The sequence below is a fragment of the Macaca nemestrina genome, chromosome 9, assembly GCF_043159975.1.
Source record: "Macaca nemestrina isolate mMacNem1 chromosome 9, mMacNem.hap1, whole genome shotgun sequence".
NCBI classification, from domain to species: Eukaryota; Metazoa; Chordata; class Mammalia; order Primates; family Cercopithecidae; genus Macaca; species Macaca nemestrina.
In genome coordinates, this window is record NC_092133.1 from 85,622,191 (window position 1) to 85,639,500 (window position 17,310).

Sequence of the window (17,310 nt, forward strand, 5' to 3'; positions counted from 1 at the left end):
GGGCATTGTCATAGGGAGTAGCAATTTTGCTGATGCAGTCCAAAGTTGCTTATTCAATTATGATTGTCAGTAGAACTGACAATATTGGCAGCTAGTGAATGGGGAGGACCAATGCTCAATTAGTCTGAGGTTGCAGTCCAGGTTGGGGCAAATATATTCCTGGCTTGGACTGTATGCATGTGCAGTGGAGACCAAAGATGGCTCAAAGTATCCACACATTCTTGCCAACTCTAAGGCCGAGGGCATGTGCAGAGGTGACATGAAAGGTCCAACAAAAAGTAAAAACCAAGGCAGTCTTGAAAACAACCTGAAATTCCATTAAGCTGAATGGAATTTCACTATGCAGTAACTTGAATCTATAGGAATAAATGAAAAACATGTGGGTTAATAAGAAGTTCCGATAAATATATTTTTCCTTTTAACATCTTTTAAAGACATAGTATGTATAAAGCTATAACAGTATATTTTCAGGCTTATCATATATAAATGTTATAAATGTTATATATGAACTTTGAGAATATTTCCCTACCCATGCACAGATCTGTTGGCAGAAAATAGAGGGTTTACTGGCTTATGGTTTGTATATGACTTCTGTCTCATCATTGGCTGATTACTAAATTACACAGAAACAAGAGTGACCCCTAGGAAGGCAAGTTTAAAGGTACAAGCAAGAATAAAGGCAAATATAACACATATTAGTTGCTATGTTCTGTGAGGGAGACAGATTTCACAGATTAGGCCAGGCAAGTTATTAAACAAATGAACAATTTAACAACAACATTAATCATGTGAGAAAATCAGAATTCAGGGTTCTTAAAATATGTTATCTAAAATGCCCAATTTCTAACAACCAAAAAACAAAAGAGAAGTACAAAGGAAAAGTGTGACTCATATGTTAAAAAAAAAAAAAAAGTCAGTTGAAACTAACTCTTTTGAGTATTGCCAGATTTTGGATTTAGCAGACTTTGAAACAGCTACTGTAAATATGTTTTAAAAAAACTTAAAGAAACATGATTAAAGAATTACGGGGACATAGGACAATAATAAATCAATACATAGGAATTTCAATGAGACAGGAAATGTTTAAAACCAAACGGAAATTCTTGAATTGAACATTCAATAACTAAAATAAAAATTTGCTGAAGGAGCTCATCAGAAGATTTGAGGCAGGAGAAGAAAGAACAGGTGAATGTAAAGACAGAGCTATAGAAATTAGCGAACTCGAAGAACACAAAAAAATTTAAAAAATTGAAGCACAAAGAAAATACTTTCAGAGACCTGTAAAGCAACATAAAGCATGCCAACATATGTGTAATGCAAGTCCCACACAGAAGGAGACAAAGGAGAAAAAGACAGGAAAACTATTTGAAAAAGATAATTACTGACAACTTCCTAAATTTGATGAAAAACATTATTTTCATGTATAATTATCTCAAAGAATCCCAAGTAGGATAAATACAAGAGATCTACACCTCAGCACATTAGGACAAACTCTTTTTTTTTTTTTTTTTTTTATTTTGTCCATCACTTTATTTCAAAAATTGGAAAGGCAGTTATTAAAATATACCAACCCATGTCAAACTACATCTCTACACACCTTTGGAAGTTCAATGATGAAAAGTCCTTGTATTACTACAATGCACTTCACTACCCCACTCTTTTTTTTTTTTTTTTAATTTATTATTATTATACTTTAAGTTGTAGGGTACATGTGCATAACGTGCAGGTTTGTTACATATGTATACTTGTGCCATGTTGGTGTGCTGCACCCATCAACTCGTCATTTACATCAGGTATAACTCCCAATGCAATCCCTCCCCCCTCCCCCAGGACAAACTCTTGAAAGTCAAAGAGAAAATCTTGAAGCAGCAAAAGAAAAATGTCTTGTTGCATGAAAGGGAGTACTGACACAATTAACAGTTGCCTTCTCATCTGAAACAGTGAAGGCCAGAAGTGGGTGGACATATTCAAAGTGCTGAAAGAAAAATACAAACTGTTAACTAAAAATTCTATATCAAAAAATACATCCTTCAAAATGAAGGCAAAATAAAGATATTTCCAGATAAACAAAGACAGAGAGTTCCTTGCTAGTTGATCTATGTTATAAGACATTAAAGGAAATTTTTTAAGCTGAGAGGAGTTTCACTATGCAGTAACTAGAATCTATAGGAATAAATGAAAAACATGTGGGTTAATCTGAAGGTCCCATAAATTTATTTTTCCTTTTTACATCTTTTAAAGACATAGTATGTATAAAGCCATAGTTATAACAGTATATTTTTGGGCTTATCATATATAAATAAGTGTTATAAATATTATATATGATAAGCCCAAAACAATAATAGCACAAAGGAAAATGGATAAAATGGAGCTGTCTTGGAGCAAAAGTTTCTACATTTTACTGGAATTATTAATCTGAAGTAGATTAAGGTAAAATGCATATTGTAATCTCTATAGCAAACACTAAGATGACACAAAAATACAGTAAAAAATAGAAAAATTAAAATGGTATACTAGAAAATATCTATCTTACACAAAAGATGGTAAAAGAAAAACAGGAACAAAAAAGAGAAGACATACAGAAAACAGATTATAAAATGGCAAATGTAAATTCAAACGTATCAATAATTATATTAAATGTGAATGGTCTAAATACCTCAATCAAAATACAAAGACCATCTTTGTATGTTGTCTATAAGAGACACATTACAGATTGAAAGACACAAACTGGTTAAAAGAAAAAGAATAGAAAAATACATGCCACACAGCAGTAATCATAAGACACCTGAAACTGGTCATGTTAATATATGATAAAATAGACATTAAGAAAAGAAACATTCTAGGCCAGGTGTGGTGGCTCATGCCTGTAATCCCAGCACTTTGGGAGGCTGAGGCAGGTGAATCACCTGAGGTCAGGAGTTGGAGACCAGCCTCAACAACATGGAGAAACCCCGTCTCTACTAAAAATACAAAATTAGCTGAGTGTGGTGGCACATGCCTATAATCCCAGCTACATGGGAGGCTGAAGCAGAAGAATCACTTGAACCTGGGAGGCAGAGGTTGTGGTGAGCCGAGATCATGCCATTGCACTCCAGCCTGGGCAACAAGAGCAAAACTCTGTCTCAAAAAATAAATAAGTAAATAAAAAGAAAAAGAAAAAGAAACATTCTGAAAAAGAGGAACATTTAACAATGAAAAACAGTAACGGTATTAGGAAGCTATAACAATTATAAATGTATGGAGATAACATGAGAGCCCCAAAATGCATGAAGCAAAAACAGACAGTACTGAAGGAGAAACAAAGGACTAATTACAGTTGGAGATTTCCAGATCCCAATCTCAATAATTGATAGAACAACTAGACTGAATATCAGCAACTATACAGAAGTCTTGAACAACAGTATCAACTAATTTGACCCAGTCAACATACATAGGGCACTGCTCACAATGACTACAGAATATACATTATTTTCAAGTACATTTAGAATATTCTCTGGGAGAGACCTATGGTAGGCCATAAAACAAGTCCTGATCAATTTAAAAATTTAAATCATACAAAGTACATTGTCTATCTTGGAATTAAATCAGAAATAACAACAGAAAGAAATTTTGGAAACCCTCAAATATTTGGAATTTGAACAACACACTACTAAATCACCCACATGTCACACAGGAAATCAGAAGGGAAGTTGGAACATATTTTGAATGGAATGAAAATGAAAAACAATATGCCAATATTTATGGTATACAGCAAAATCACTATAAGGAAATCTATAGCTTTAAACACCTATATCAGAATATAAAGGCTCAAATCAATAAGCTAAGCTTTCACGTCAAGAAACTAGAAAAATTAGAAACTAAATCTAAATCAAGCAGAAAAAGAAATAATAAAGAGAAATAAAATGAAATAAAAAAATCAATGAACTAGAAAACAGTAAAACATTAGAGAAAATCCATGAAACCAAAAGTTAGCTTGTTGAAAAGATTAATAAAATGGAAAAGCTTTTATCTGGACTGACCAAGAATAAAAAATCAGTAATGGAAAAGGGGACATAATATCAACCCAACTGAAATTAAAAAGACTTATCAAAGAATACTATGAACAACCTTATGTCAACAAAGACAGAAATAATCATACATATACGTGCATGTGCCCCCACCTGCCGCTACAGACATATAAATAGATATAACACCAATGCTTCACAATATCTTTCAGAAAATGAGGAGAGAACACTTCCCAACTCATTCTATGAGGCTAGTATTACCTTGATATTAAAGCTAGACGAAGACCTCCTACAAAAAGAAAACTACAATGCTAATATCCCTCATTAACATATATAAAAATGCTCAAGAAAATATTGGCAAAGTAAATTCAGCAAGATATAAAAAGGATTACACACCATGACTCAATGGGATTTATACCAGGAATGCAACATTAGATTGACACCTGAAAAAATCAATTAATGTTGTACATCTATTATACATCTATATATTTTACTAATACAAATAGAATAAAGGACGAAACCCATATAATCATCTAATGGATGCAGAAAAGCATCTGACAAAATCCAATAGCCATTCATGATTTTAAAAAAACAACAACTCTCAACAAACTAGGAGTAGAAGGGAAATTAGTTAATGTGTTAAAGGGTATCTGTGACAAACCCAGAAACCAATATCATATGTAACCATGAAAATACTGAATGCTTTCCCCTTAAAATAAGGACAAAAGCAGAGATAGCCACTTTCTCCACTTCTAGTCAACAATATACTGTATTATTCCATCCAGTACAATAGACAATGAGAGAAAAAGGGGGAAAAGAGGGTCAGGAGAGGGAAGGAGAGAAAGAGAGACAGAGATAAATTTAAAGCCAGATTGGAAAGGAAGAAGGAAATCTGTCTTTATCTGCAGAGGATATGATACTGTATTTGGAAAATTATCACAAGAACTAATTTAAAAAACTGCTAGAACTAATAAGTTTTTCAAAGTCTCAGGATACAAGATGGACATAGCAAAAACCAATTGTATACCTACACCACACATCAGCAACAAAAACTCCATAAATGAAATTAAGAAAACAACACCATTCACAATAGTATCAAAAAGAATAAACTATTTAGAAATAAATTTAACAATGATGTGAAGACATGCATAAAACACTTCTGAGAGAAGATAAAGAAGATATAAATAATTAGAAGTACATTTCTTTCTTCATGAAGTTAAAGAATCAATATTGCAGGACGGCAATTATCTTCCAATGAATCTACAAATTCAATGTGATTCCTATCAAAATCTCAGAAAGCTTTTATGGGTTGGAGAAATTGGCATGCTAATTTAAAATTTTATATAAAAACACAAAGGGCCCAGAATAGGCAACATAATTTTGTAAAAGGATAAAGTTACAGACTACCTATTTTTACATTTTCTCCAAAGTTACAGTAATCAAGATAGTATGGTATAGGCACAAAGATAGGCTACAGGTCAATAGAATATGATTGAGAATCCAGAAGTAAACCCCAATATTTGTGGCTAGTTGATAGTTCAAAAAGGAGGTTGGGCAATTCAGTGGGGAAAGGAAAATCTTTTAACAAATGGTGTTGGGACAATTGACTATCCATAAGCAAAACTGCAGCAGCAATAACAACAACAACTAAAACCCTTCGAACAAACAAGCAACAGAATAACCCTTTGACTTTACCTCATACTATATACAAAAATTAACTCAAAATGGATCTTAGCTCTAAATGTAGATGCTAAAACTATACAACTTCTAGAAACAAACACAGGAGAAAGTGTTTGTGATGTTAGGTTAGGCGGACTCTTAGATACTGTATCAAAAGCATGATTCATAAAAGAAAAGATAGAAAAACTGAACTTCAACAAAATTAAGATATTTTGCACTTTAAGATTTAAGTACACCATTAAGAAAATTAAAAGTCAAGCCACAGACTAGGAGAAAATATAGGCAAATTATATATCTGATAATAGATTTGTATCTAGAACATGTAAACATTCTTACAACTCTAATAAGACAGACGAGCTGATTTAAAAATGGGCAAAAAGTTTAAATAAGCATGTTACCAAAGAAGACATACAAACAGGCCGGGTGTGGGGGTTTATACTTGTAATTCCAACACTTTGGGAGGCCGAGGGGGATGGATCACCTGAGGTCAGGAGTTTGAGACCAGCCTGGCCAACATGGTAGAACCCCATCTCTACTAAAAATACCGTAACTAGCCATGCATGGTGATGGGCGCCTGTAATCCCAGCTACTCGGGAGGCTGAGGTAGAAGAATTGCTTGAACCCGGAGGCAGAGGTTGCAGTGAGCCAAGATCACGCCATTGCACTCCACTCTGGGCGACAAGAACAAAACTCAGTATCAAAAAAAAAAAAAGAAATGAAAAGACATACAAATGGTTAATAAGCTCAGGAAAGTACATTCAACATCATTAATGGTTAAGCAAATGCAAATCAAATCCCCAATAAAATGCCACTTTACACCCACTAGGATGACTGTGATAAAACAATAGCAAATGTTGGTGAGGATGTGGAAACATTGGGACCCTTATGTGTGAGGTGGGATTGTAAGATGGTGGGAGTGTAAAATGGTATAGATATTTCAGAAAACATTTTGACAGTTTCTTAAAAATTAAACATAAACCTACCATATGACCCAGCAAGAGAAATGAAAGCATGAGTTCACAGAAACACATGCATGGGAGTGCTAATAGCAGCATCATTCATAATAAACCCAATCCAAAAACAACCCCAAAGTCCATCAATGGGTGAGTGGAGAAACAAAATGTGTATCCCTACAAGGGAGTATTACTCAGCCACAAAGGAACACACTGATCACTGATTCACACGAGAACATGAATGACCCTCAAAACCTTATGGTACATGAAAGAAGCCCAATGCAACACACTACACAGCTTATGCTTCCATTTATAGAAAATGCCCAGAACAGGCACATTTATGAAGACAAAAAGCAGATCAATGGTTTCCTTGGGCTGGGGTTGGGAGGGAGGATTAGTTGCAGATGGGCTTGAGGGAATTTCTTGAGGTGTTGGAAATGCCCTAAAACTGGATTGTGATGATGGTTTTACAACTCTATGAATGTAGTTAAAATAATTTAGCTGTAAACCTCGAATGGGTGAATTTTATTGCATGTAACTTACATATCAATAAGGCTGTTAAAATACATAGAATATGATAATAACCAACGCTATGAAGAAAAAAACTGAGAAAGGAGTATGGGAAGGCAAGGTGGGGTTTCAATTAGTGTGGTCATTAAAACCTCCAGGCCCCCAGGATGTGGTGGGACTGCTCTTCCTGGGCCCCTTGCAGGTGATTGGGGCAGTGATTAGCGTGGGACAGTTGTGAGCAGAGTGTGATGTGTGTCCCTTCCAGACTGAGGATTTAACTGCTGACGTGAGACCATTCATGAGCTCACTATTTCTCGGGCCTCTGGTCTGGCAGCGTCAGCCTGGGTCTTTGAGTCACTATGATTGACAGGGCAGGATCCACCCCTCAACTCACCCAGGTGACCTGTGACCCGGTGGTTGTGTAACTCATCCCATTCAGACTCACCCGGGTGGTCAGAGAAAGCCTTAATAAAAGCTTTGGGTAAAAATCTGAAGGAGGTGAGTCTGTAGGCCAGGTGGCTGTCCTGGGGAACAATGGTCCAGAGAGTGGGCAGAGCATGCAAACACCAGAGCAGCAGGGAGGCTGGCACTGCTGGTGCAGAGCAGGGGCAGCGGGGTGGGGGAGTGTGGGGCACTTGGCAGGAGATCCTTCAATGGGCAAGGCGGGTGCCAGGGGAGGGCAGGCAGCCCACAGAGGTGCAGTAAGTGGCCTGGACATCTGTGTGGATGTGTTGAGCAACATGGATGCCCATAGATGTGACAGCGCTGATTAGATTTAGGTTCAAAGAGTCTTGCTCGGTGCAGTATGGAGAGATGGAAAGGCCAAGGGTGGGAAGAAGAAGAGCAACAGGGAGCATCCTTTGCAAAGATCCAGGTGACAGCTGACCTCTCGCCGCGCTGCCATGTGATTATTCCTATTGATTATTCCTATGAACATTCTCATCAGATCAGTCCTGTGCTTATAACCATCAATAGCTCCCTATGGCTCACAAGAACAAGTCCAAGTTTCTCAATACAGCATCCACCTACCATTCCTCCCTTATTACCCCATTCCAACCACTTCAGTGCCCCTCTCTCTGAGTCTCCTATTCTCCCAGGACACAGTCATGCCCCCCTACCTGGGTTCTCACAGTCTCCTTACATCCCTGCCAGCAGTGGGGGAGAGAGTCTTCTCTGGGAAAGGCCAAGGTGAGGACAGCCACAGAGTCAGGGAGGCATGGGAGAGGGTTTCGAAGGAGCCTCCCTACCCCAGGCTGCTCCCAGCCTTGGTCCTGACGTTAGCGTGCAGGTCAGGGATTTGGGGACTTGCAGGAGTGGTTGGATTCAGAGACGCCTTCTCCTTCTCTTTGGACACTCTGGCTGGGTATGGGCAGAGGCCACTGTCTTTCTCTCCACTGTGATCCCGAGGCACAGTGGCTCCTTGGGGTGGGGAGTGCCAGGAGGGTCAGACAGGGAGAAGCCAGCAGTCCTGGGAGACAACCAGGCAGACCAGTGGTCTGAAGCTTGGGAGCTGAAGAGAAAAGAGGCTGCAGCTGGTCCTGCTGGCAGGAGAGTTCCTAGGAGGAACTGAGGCCCACAGTGATGGAGCTGAGCGTGCTGCTCACTGCTGGGTGAGACCTTTAGCATAGAACTCACCAAGTGAGAGGTCAAGAGGCTCACCACGGCTCCTGCTGGAGGGAAAGTGCTGGTAGGTTCTCGATGTGGCAAGATTGTGGACAAAGTGAAGAAATGAAGCATAGCAGTACAATTTAATCCGTAAGAACCTTTCATTTGCCCTCAATCCCTGAAAATGTCAGTTAAAAGCAAACTTAAGTTTCTCCATAATCTCCATTAGCTGAGAAAGATACAGGGAGGAAGGGAGGAAGGGAGGGGGGGAGGGAGAGAGAGAGAGAGAGAGAGAGAGAGAGAGAGAGAGAGAGAGACTGGGAGGTGGCAGGTGGAGGGAAGAAAGAGAAACACACAGAGGTGCTAACTGAGAGACCAAGGATGGGGAGGAGAAGCCCCCTCCCCCTGTGCTGGAGACTTTTTTTTTTTTTTTTTTTTCTGGAGCCTGTCATGAAATGCCATTGCCAGTCCATTTTTACAGAGTTGTCAAAGTGTTCGAGGTTAGGTAATCATTTACAAATTAATCCAGTGTCAAAAGGAATGAATGTGGATGAACCTTGGAAAAATTATACTAAGTGAAAGAAGCCAGACACAAGGCTTCATAAAAGGATACATATTGCATGAGTCCATTTACATAACAAATCCAGAATTGGAAAATCCATGGAGGCAGAACACAGATCAGTGTTTGCCTGGGGTGGAGAAGAGGGAGCAACCTCTTAATAGGTACAAGGTGATGGAAAAATTTTGGAATTAAATGGAGCTGGTGGTTGCACAACATTGTGAGTGTATGAATTGCCACTGACTTTTACACTTCAAAATGGTTAATTTCATGTTATGTACATTTCATCTTGATAAAGACATTAATTCAGTCAAATTCATTAAGTTCAGATATGTCACGCAATATGTCCTCTGTCCCTTTCTCAAAGGATTTGTACCTATGCTATGAATCCGGGGAAGAATTTATTTCATCATAGAAATCTGATGGCTGGAACCTCCTATAAAAGCAAGTGACTGTTCCTTCCAAGTCATATAATGCAATAAACCCAGCACAGGGAAAATAATAACTGGAGATATTAGGTATCAGGCTTGAAGAGAGTTAAAGGCTAATCTCAGCTGCTCCCCCACCCCCTATTTTCTCCTGTGGAAAGCGAGATCTAGGGAAGTTGACAGTGTGAGAAGTGTCTGCAGCACGAGGCCAGCCCAGGGGTCCTGGCTTCTAGCCCACTCCGTTCTTCATGAACACAGAGCTTTACTCCTCACCCTATGAATATCTACTCAGACCACAGCAAAGGGGCTCTGTGGAATCTGAGCCCACCCTGGGCTTGGTCCGCTGGATCCTGAACCTGGTAGCACATTACATTACATCACCTGGGACTTTAAAAATATGCTGATATGTTGGATTCATCCAAGACCAATTAAACCTGCACCTCTGGAGGTGGAGCCTGGGGATTTTTAAACACACCTTGGGTGATTTTAATGTGGAGGTTGAAGTCCATGACTGCATTTCACCCACTAGCTTCTAGAATTTCCAATCTTTACCAGTCCTGGAGGGGCTCAGGCAACATCTCATAACTGAGCCCATCAGGTCATGCATGTGATCTGACTAGCAACTGCCAACCATCACCTACACAGCCCGTGTAGCCAGCACCTGCACAACCCACCCAATCATCACCTGCATAGTCCACCCAGGCAGCACCTGTATAGCCCACCCAATCCTCACCTGCATAGCCCACCCAACCAGCACCTGCACAACCCACCCAGTCAGCACCTGCACAACCCACCCAACCAGCACCTGCATAACCCACCCAGTCAGCACCTGCATAGTCCACCCAGTCAGCACCTGCACAACCCAGCCAATCTTCATCTTCACAACCCACCCAATCATCACCTGCATAGTCCACCCAGCCAGCACCTGTATAGCCCACCCAGTCAGCACCTGCAGAGCCCACCCAACCAGCACCCGCACAACCCACCCAGTCAGCACCCACATAGTCCACCCAGCCAGCACCTGCACAACCCAGCCAATTATCACCTGCAGAGCCCACCCAACCACCACCTGCCCAACCCACCCAGTCAGCACCTGTATAGCCCACCCAATCCTCACCTGTAGAGCCCACCCAACCAGCACCTGCACAACCCACCCAGTCAGCATCTGCACAACCCAGCCAATCATCACCTGCATAGTTCACCCAGCCAGCACCTGCACAACACACCCAATTCTCACCTGCAGAGCCCACCCAACCAGCACCTGCACAACCCAGCCAATCATCACCTGCATAGTCCACCCAGCTAGCACCTGCACAACCCACCCAATTCTCATCTGCAGAGCCCACCCAACCATCACCTGCACAACCCACCCAGTCAGCACCTGCACAAGCCACCGAATCCTCACCTGCATGGCTCGTCCAGTCAGTGCCTGCACAATCCATCAATTCATCACCTGCATAGTCCATCCAGCCAGCACCTGCACAACCCACCCAATCCTCACCTGCAGAGCGCACCCAACCAGCACCTTCACAACCCACCCAGCCAGCACCTGCCTGTGACCCACTTGCATAACCTAGCCAATCCTTACCTGCACAGCCCACCAAAACAGCACCTGCCTGTGATCCAAACAGACAGTCATCCCACTTGGTCTAACAGTTATCTCCCAGGCACTTTACTGAGGGACGCAAACAGACAGTCATCCCATTTGGTATAATAGTTACTTCCCAGACACTTTACTGAGGATTACTGAGGTGTCCTCACTATTTCTCTACTAGCCCCTTGGCTGGATCCTTTCCAAGCAGGGACACAGAATAGCCTTCAGCTGCACACAGCTTTCCCCTGTGAAGGACTTGCCGACTGCCCCAGCGGTCCTTGGACATAGGGGTCCTTACAGACTCTGAATGCAATCAGAGCCCTGAGTCATTAGAGCCCAGGACCCTGAAGCCTCTGTTTTTCAGGCAGACACAGAGTAGCTGCATTAGTTCAGGGGTGGGGGTTGTGCCATCAGCCATTGCCAGGAGCTGAAGGAGGTCAGAACCCTGACCACAGATGCTGCCTGGTGCTCTCAGCCACAAGATCAAGACAGCCTCCAGGGACCCCATCCTCAAGCAAGAAGTTAAATGCAAAGGTAATCATTTCCCACATAGAACATAATAAAATTCTTACTGAAATATCTGGCTGCAAACGTCCTCCTTTTGCTGGAAGCTGTCGGCAGCATAATGAAGCTGGCAGTCTATGCAAATTTCTTCTGTATCCTTTTTATAAAGAACCAACCACATCCTCAAGCAGACAAGCTAATTCCTGTTTTCCAGTAACAGGAGATCCACATCTATAGAAAAGAAATATATTTAGAATGCCCTTTATCTGGTATTTTCTTGGATTTTAAACAAGAAGCCTTGCTGTGAGGAATTAATTCATTAAGCATAAGTGCATCTAGGGATCTTGGAATGGCCTTGAGCAAGTCACGGGGTCTTGGGGTATCAGTTCCTCAAATCTGTAAAATGGGAACGATAGTGACAACCACTTCTCAGAACAGAGGATTGAGAAGTGGAAAGAGGGGCTTTGTGAGCAAAGCCCTCAGCACACATCAGATGCTATATTTGGTTTTTTTCCATGAGCTGACCTGGATTTAAGGGGAGCTGGGTTTCCAGAAAGCCTTAGAAATAAGTACAAAGGACACTGCAAATTTGCAGCATGACTTCCAGGATGCATTTATGGTCTTCGTCTGGTGGGCACAGCAGTCCTGTTAGTGGGGAGAGCAAGTCCCACAGAGGGACAGTCAAGGTCCAGGAACACCCCATGTGAGACCCTCACCAGGCACACAGACTGCTCATGGTGTGGCTTCTCCATTCCATTTCTGGAAATTTAGCATCATTACAGCATAATTTACAGTTGTGGAGAATCAAAAAGAAAAATCCCGATTATGAAACAGCCAAGCGATGTTTACACAGCCATCAACATCATTGACATAGTGGTCCTGGCAGTCCAAGGCAAAGGCAGGCTCCAAGGTGGTGAATACAATGTTATCTAAATGAGGGCAGCATTGACTCAGATGGAGCAGTGACTCCTGGGAGGGCATGCACCTGAATTTTCTTCCCAGCACCCTCCTTGTCTCCTCTGCTCTATTGAGTTTGCATCATGTTTATTGACAGTGACCTGAAACACCTTTCAGTTGCAGAGAGCATGAAAGCAGTTAAAACCCAATCACTGCTATAAAGATAAAACAAGCATAGTAGTAGTGCTCAGTGGCTCAGTGCAGGGTAGATCCTTCCTACACCTGGGCTTGGGGTGCAGGAATTGGGGTTGTCACCACTGCAAGAGGGTAGAACCTGGGCTGCCGGACAGTGCTCAGTGGCCTGTGTTGGGGGAATGTCATCTTGGCCCATGCCTTGGGGGTCTGTGGACAGTTCCTGCTGCTAATGTTCTCAGAAGGGAGCGTTGGAACAGCACAAAGAAGGGGGCCAACCTGAGCCTCTGGGGAGTGACCAGGGACAGTTAGGAGCGGAAGGAGGCAGCAGGCAAGCACTTAACTGCTTGAAGAGAGCAGCAAGGGCCAAAACCCAAGGTGCCAGCATGTCCTTGCCACAAAGTAAGCAGTAATTTGGGTTGCAAAGGCCGGAGTGCAAGGCTGATAAGAGCCCACAGGTATACAGGCAGAGAGGAGTGAGAGCAAGAAGCCCATCCCATGACCTGGTGTGCAGGGGTCTTTGGAACTAAAAACTCTAGGACCAAGTCCAGGTTTTCCTTTTTCGAGTGCTGGGAATTTAGACATGGGCTAGATTGAGCAAAAAAAGGTATAGGATGCCCAGTTAGTTTTGCAGTGTAACTGCTATAAATGTTGCATGGGACATAATGCCTGCTAAAAAGGTATGCATAGTTGACCTGAAACACTATTCAGATTTAACTGGGTGTCCTGTATTTTATCTGGAAACCTTATACCTTCTAAATATCCATTTTCTCTTTGATCAAAAAAGAAAATACCACCAGGTAAGAAACTTCCAACTGCAGACAACAAGAAAGCCAGTTAAAAAGAGGGGATTTATTGGTTCCTTGAGTAGGAAAGCCCTCATAATATGGACTTCAGACATGGCTGGATCCAGCAGCTTGGCAATGTTAACCAAATCTGTTTTTTTTTCCAGTTCTCCTGTTTGCTTCTGGAATGTCTGCTTCATTCTCCACAAAATCCCCTCATTATTAAAAAATGCTGGATGACAGCTCGCTTCAGGAATTAATACTCTTTCTTTCACGAGAAAGAGCCTATCTTCCAGTGTCTCTCTCAAAAGTGCTGGGAAACTGCCCCTCCCTACTCTCCCAAGCATCTCTTCTGGCCTCATGGCCCTGGTTGGGCCACTCACCCATCCCTGAACCACCCAAACCAATGTAATGTGCTGATTGGCTAAAGCCAAACTGGTCTTATACTAGGAATAGGGTGGGTTGGCTTCTTAAAAGCCACCTCGGCTGGTATGGAAAAGAGGTGGATGCTAGAGTGGATGCCAGCCACTGCAACCAAGGGTGGGGAGAAGGGCTCCAAAATACAGTGCCCACAGTGAGGTTGCCCTAAGGACAAGATACATGAGACCACCCAGCTGGCGTGGTGTGTGTGTGAGTGTGTGCTGTGTGAGAGGAGAGAGAGGGAGAGAGAGACAGAGGAAGAGGGGGAATGTTAGTTCCTCTCCTTGGACATGCTGATTTCTTTCTTTCTTTTCTTTCTTTCTTTCTTTCTTTCTTTCTTTCTTTCTTTCTTTCTTTCTTTCTTTCTTTCTTTCTTTCTTTCCTTCCTTCCTTCCTTCCTTCCTTCCTTCCTTCCTTCTTTCTTTCTTTCTTTCTTTCTTTCTTTCTTTCTTTCTTTCTTTCTTTCTTTCTTTCTTTCTTTTTTCCTTCTTTCCTTCCTTCCTTCCTTTTTTCTCCCTCCTTCCTTCCTTCCTTCCTTCCTTCCTTCCTTCCTTCCTTCCTTCCTTCCTTCCTTCCTTCCTTCCTTCCTTCCTTCCTTCCTTCCTTCCTTCCTTCCTCTCCCTTTTCTTTTCTTTCTCTCCTCCCTTTTTCCCTCTCTTTCTTTCTTTCCTCTTGGCCAGGTCGGTGATCCAATCTCCTTCCTGGTCTCGGGCCCTTCCCCCGAGAGGCGGTGAACTGGGCCATGTGTGCCCGGACAGGTCCCTGCTCCTCAGTGACCTCCACCCACACCATGGAGACTGGATGTGTGTGTGTGTGTTGCGGGGGACGCTGCATCAGGAGACCTCTGATTAGGGAAGTTTTATTAGGAACCACCTCTGTGACCTTTACCAACCTCAGCCAATAGTGGTGACAAGGTCCTACAGCGTGGGCCTCTCCTTTGGAAGGCTTGGGGACAGAGCTCTGCCCACCAGCTGGACTGTGACCTCAGTGGGAGAAGGGACAGGAGACTGCTCTCCAGACCCTCACCCCAGCCCTCGCCTTTCCCTCACCCACCTTTCTTTGCAGCAAGTTCAAATGCAGGTCATGCACCAGCTAAGCGGGCACAGCTGGGCTCAGTTCCTGGGGCCTGCCGGGCAGCGCTGGGAAGGGCGGCAGAGAGCGCGGGCTGGACGCTTGTCTCGGAATGACTCAGCCAAGAGCAGCCGCCGCTCGCATGGGCCACGCAGCAAACGGGCGCCCCGTGGGGGCTGGAGAGGCCAGGTCTTCTGGAACCAGGCCAGCGCACCCTGCCCAGGCGTCACCCCACCACAGACATTCGCAATGACAGTCAGCACTTCTCAGCACACTGTGGATCACACGCGTTAGCCTGGCACCTGGCTGCGCCCCGAGGTGGGCATCACGGTGGGACTGGGAGGCACTCCAGTCACAGGGTTCACCAGGGCCGAAGTGGCGACGAAAACCCGTCTCTCGGGCGTGGCAGTGGCCTGGCCACGTGCGCCCCAGGGCTTGCACCCACATCTCCCGCCGGCGGTGAGCTGGGCCTCCAGCAGAGCGGGCGGGGCTGCTCACCTGGAACCGGGGTCTGGCGTCTCCTCCCCTGCCTCGGCCGCCCGGGGCCTGCCTGGGGCTCCTTTCTCGCCGCCCAGCGGCAGCTCCTGAGCTCTCGGCCCGCTCCTTTAGCCCCGCAGGCTCCCTGACCGTGACCCTGCCCCCAGCCTCCGTGTGATGAGCGGGCGAGCAGGGCCGGGGGTATGCAGCCCAGGCCACGCATCCTCAGGCAGGACCAAGCTCCCTTCTATTCGGCGCCTCTGGGGGATGCGGTGCGGCTGGCGGTCCCCGCGGGTCGAGAGCCTGAAGCAGCTGGGTCGGGGATGGCCGGGCGAGGCTGACCCCTGCCGGGCAGCGCGGGTGGCGCCGCGGGCGGAAGCGACCTTCCTGGGCCCTAGTGCACGGCGCCCCCTGGCGGGCATCGGGGACGCAGCCTCCTGAGCGCCCGGACCGCTCGCCGCGCCTTCCCTCCTGGCTTCTGGTTACTCAAGCTCATCTCGCCCCAGCCTCAACTGTAGCTCACCGTCCTGTGCGCCCCGTGCTGTTGGCAGGGCGTGTGGGATTTCGAGGGGTTTCTATACTGAGTCTTCCTCGGAGCAGGTGAATTCTGCATAGCTGGCCCAATTCTGTGTCTTAAGTATGGGGAGAAAGTGGGGGCTGGATAAATCACTAGCAGGGGAGGAGCCCTGAGGTTGCCGAGGGGGATCAGAGCCACTTCCCAAGGCTCCCTATCTCCCCTACTTCATAGACTGGGAAACTATGGTCACAAAGGGTCTGTGCATTCCCCAAGGTCCCAGAGCCACACGCAGCATGGCTGGCATTTGAAAGTCAAAGCAGAGGAAGCAGGCAGGTGGCTCTTGAACTGGCTTTCGGAGTCTGTGTTGGGCAGAGAGATCCTTCCCCAAAAGTGTAGTGGCCTCCTACTCACTTGGGTTCAGCGTCCAGGTTCACCTGGACTCATCTGCAGTCTTGTCCTTAACAAAGGCAGGCTGATTGGTCATGCGCTGATGGCCTTGGAGAGCCTGATTCAGTCTTTGGGCAGAGCTGGGTCAGTCCAGCCTCAGGGTCATCACTCACCCTAAGCATTGTGGTAACCTCTGGCCTGCCCCTGGAGACCCCAGGTGTGGGGCAGGTTGACCATGGTGGAGAGTGGGAGCTGGCAGAGGTAAGGCCTGCCACAACACTAGAGCTCAGGGCATCTGAGAAGCAAGGTCATAGCATCCTGTTCTTGGACCCCGTCAGTCTCCACAGCTATAGGGGGCTCCATTGAAAACATTGTGCCAGGCCTTCTCTGTGTGTGCCCTGGTGAGGGCTCACTCACTCTCCAGGCTTGCTGGAGGAGGCGGCATGAACTTCGGTGGAAAGAACGGAACTGGGGAGCCAGAGAGTCGAATTTGACTCCTGCCTCGGACACTTCTTAGCCGCGTCTCTAGGGGGCTCAGCCTCTCTGAGTCCCCTTCCTCATGTATGAAGTGAGGATAGTAATACTGCTGAGTCCCTGGGTCTGTTAGAGGATGAAGCGAGGAAAGTCAGGCAGGACATTTAGCTAAGTGTCCAGCTCGCATTAAGTACACCATGCTCATGCCCTTGGCCAGGACGGTGTGTTCCAGCTGCAACCTTTATGAGGGGCC

At 44.7% G+C, this 17,310-nt stretch overlaps 1 protein-coding gene across 30 annotated transcripts in view; it reads right to left on the reverse strand.

The window, feature by feature from the left end:
- Positions 1-16,020, reverse strand: part of LOC105486660 (Rho GTPase activating protein 22) — a 210,764-nt gene extending 194,744 nt beyond the window's left edge. For 5 of the 30 annotated variants that reach the window (XR_011607909.1, XM_071069945.1, XM_071069946.1 and 2 more), the window contains exons 1-2: positions 15,185-16,011; positions 11,906-12,068 (exon numbers count right to left, since the gene is read on the reverse strand). Coding sequence is in view for 23 of the 30 variants with exons in the window: in XM_071069945.1 (XP_070926046.1) it covers positions 11,906-11,957 (52 nt within the window). In the remaining 7 variants the exon portion in view is untranslated. Of the gene's footprint in view, positions 1-11,905; positions 12,069-15,184 lie in introns of all 30 variants that reach the window. The other 25 variants (XR_011607903.1, XR_011607905.1, XM_071069952.1 and 22 more) reach the window with 17 other exon arrangements.
- Positions 16,021-17,310: the final 1,290 nt, after the last annotated feature.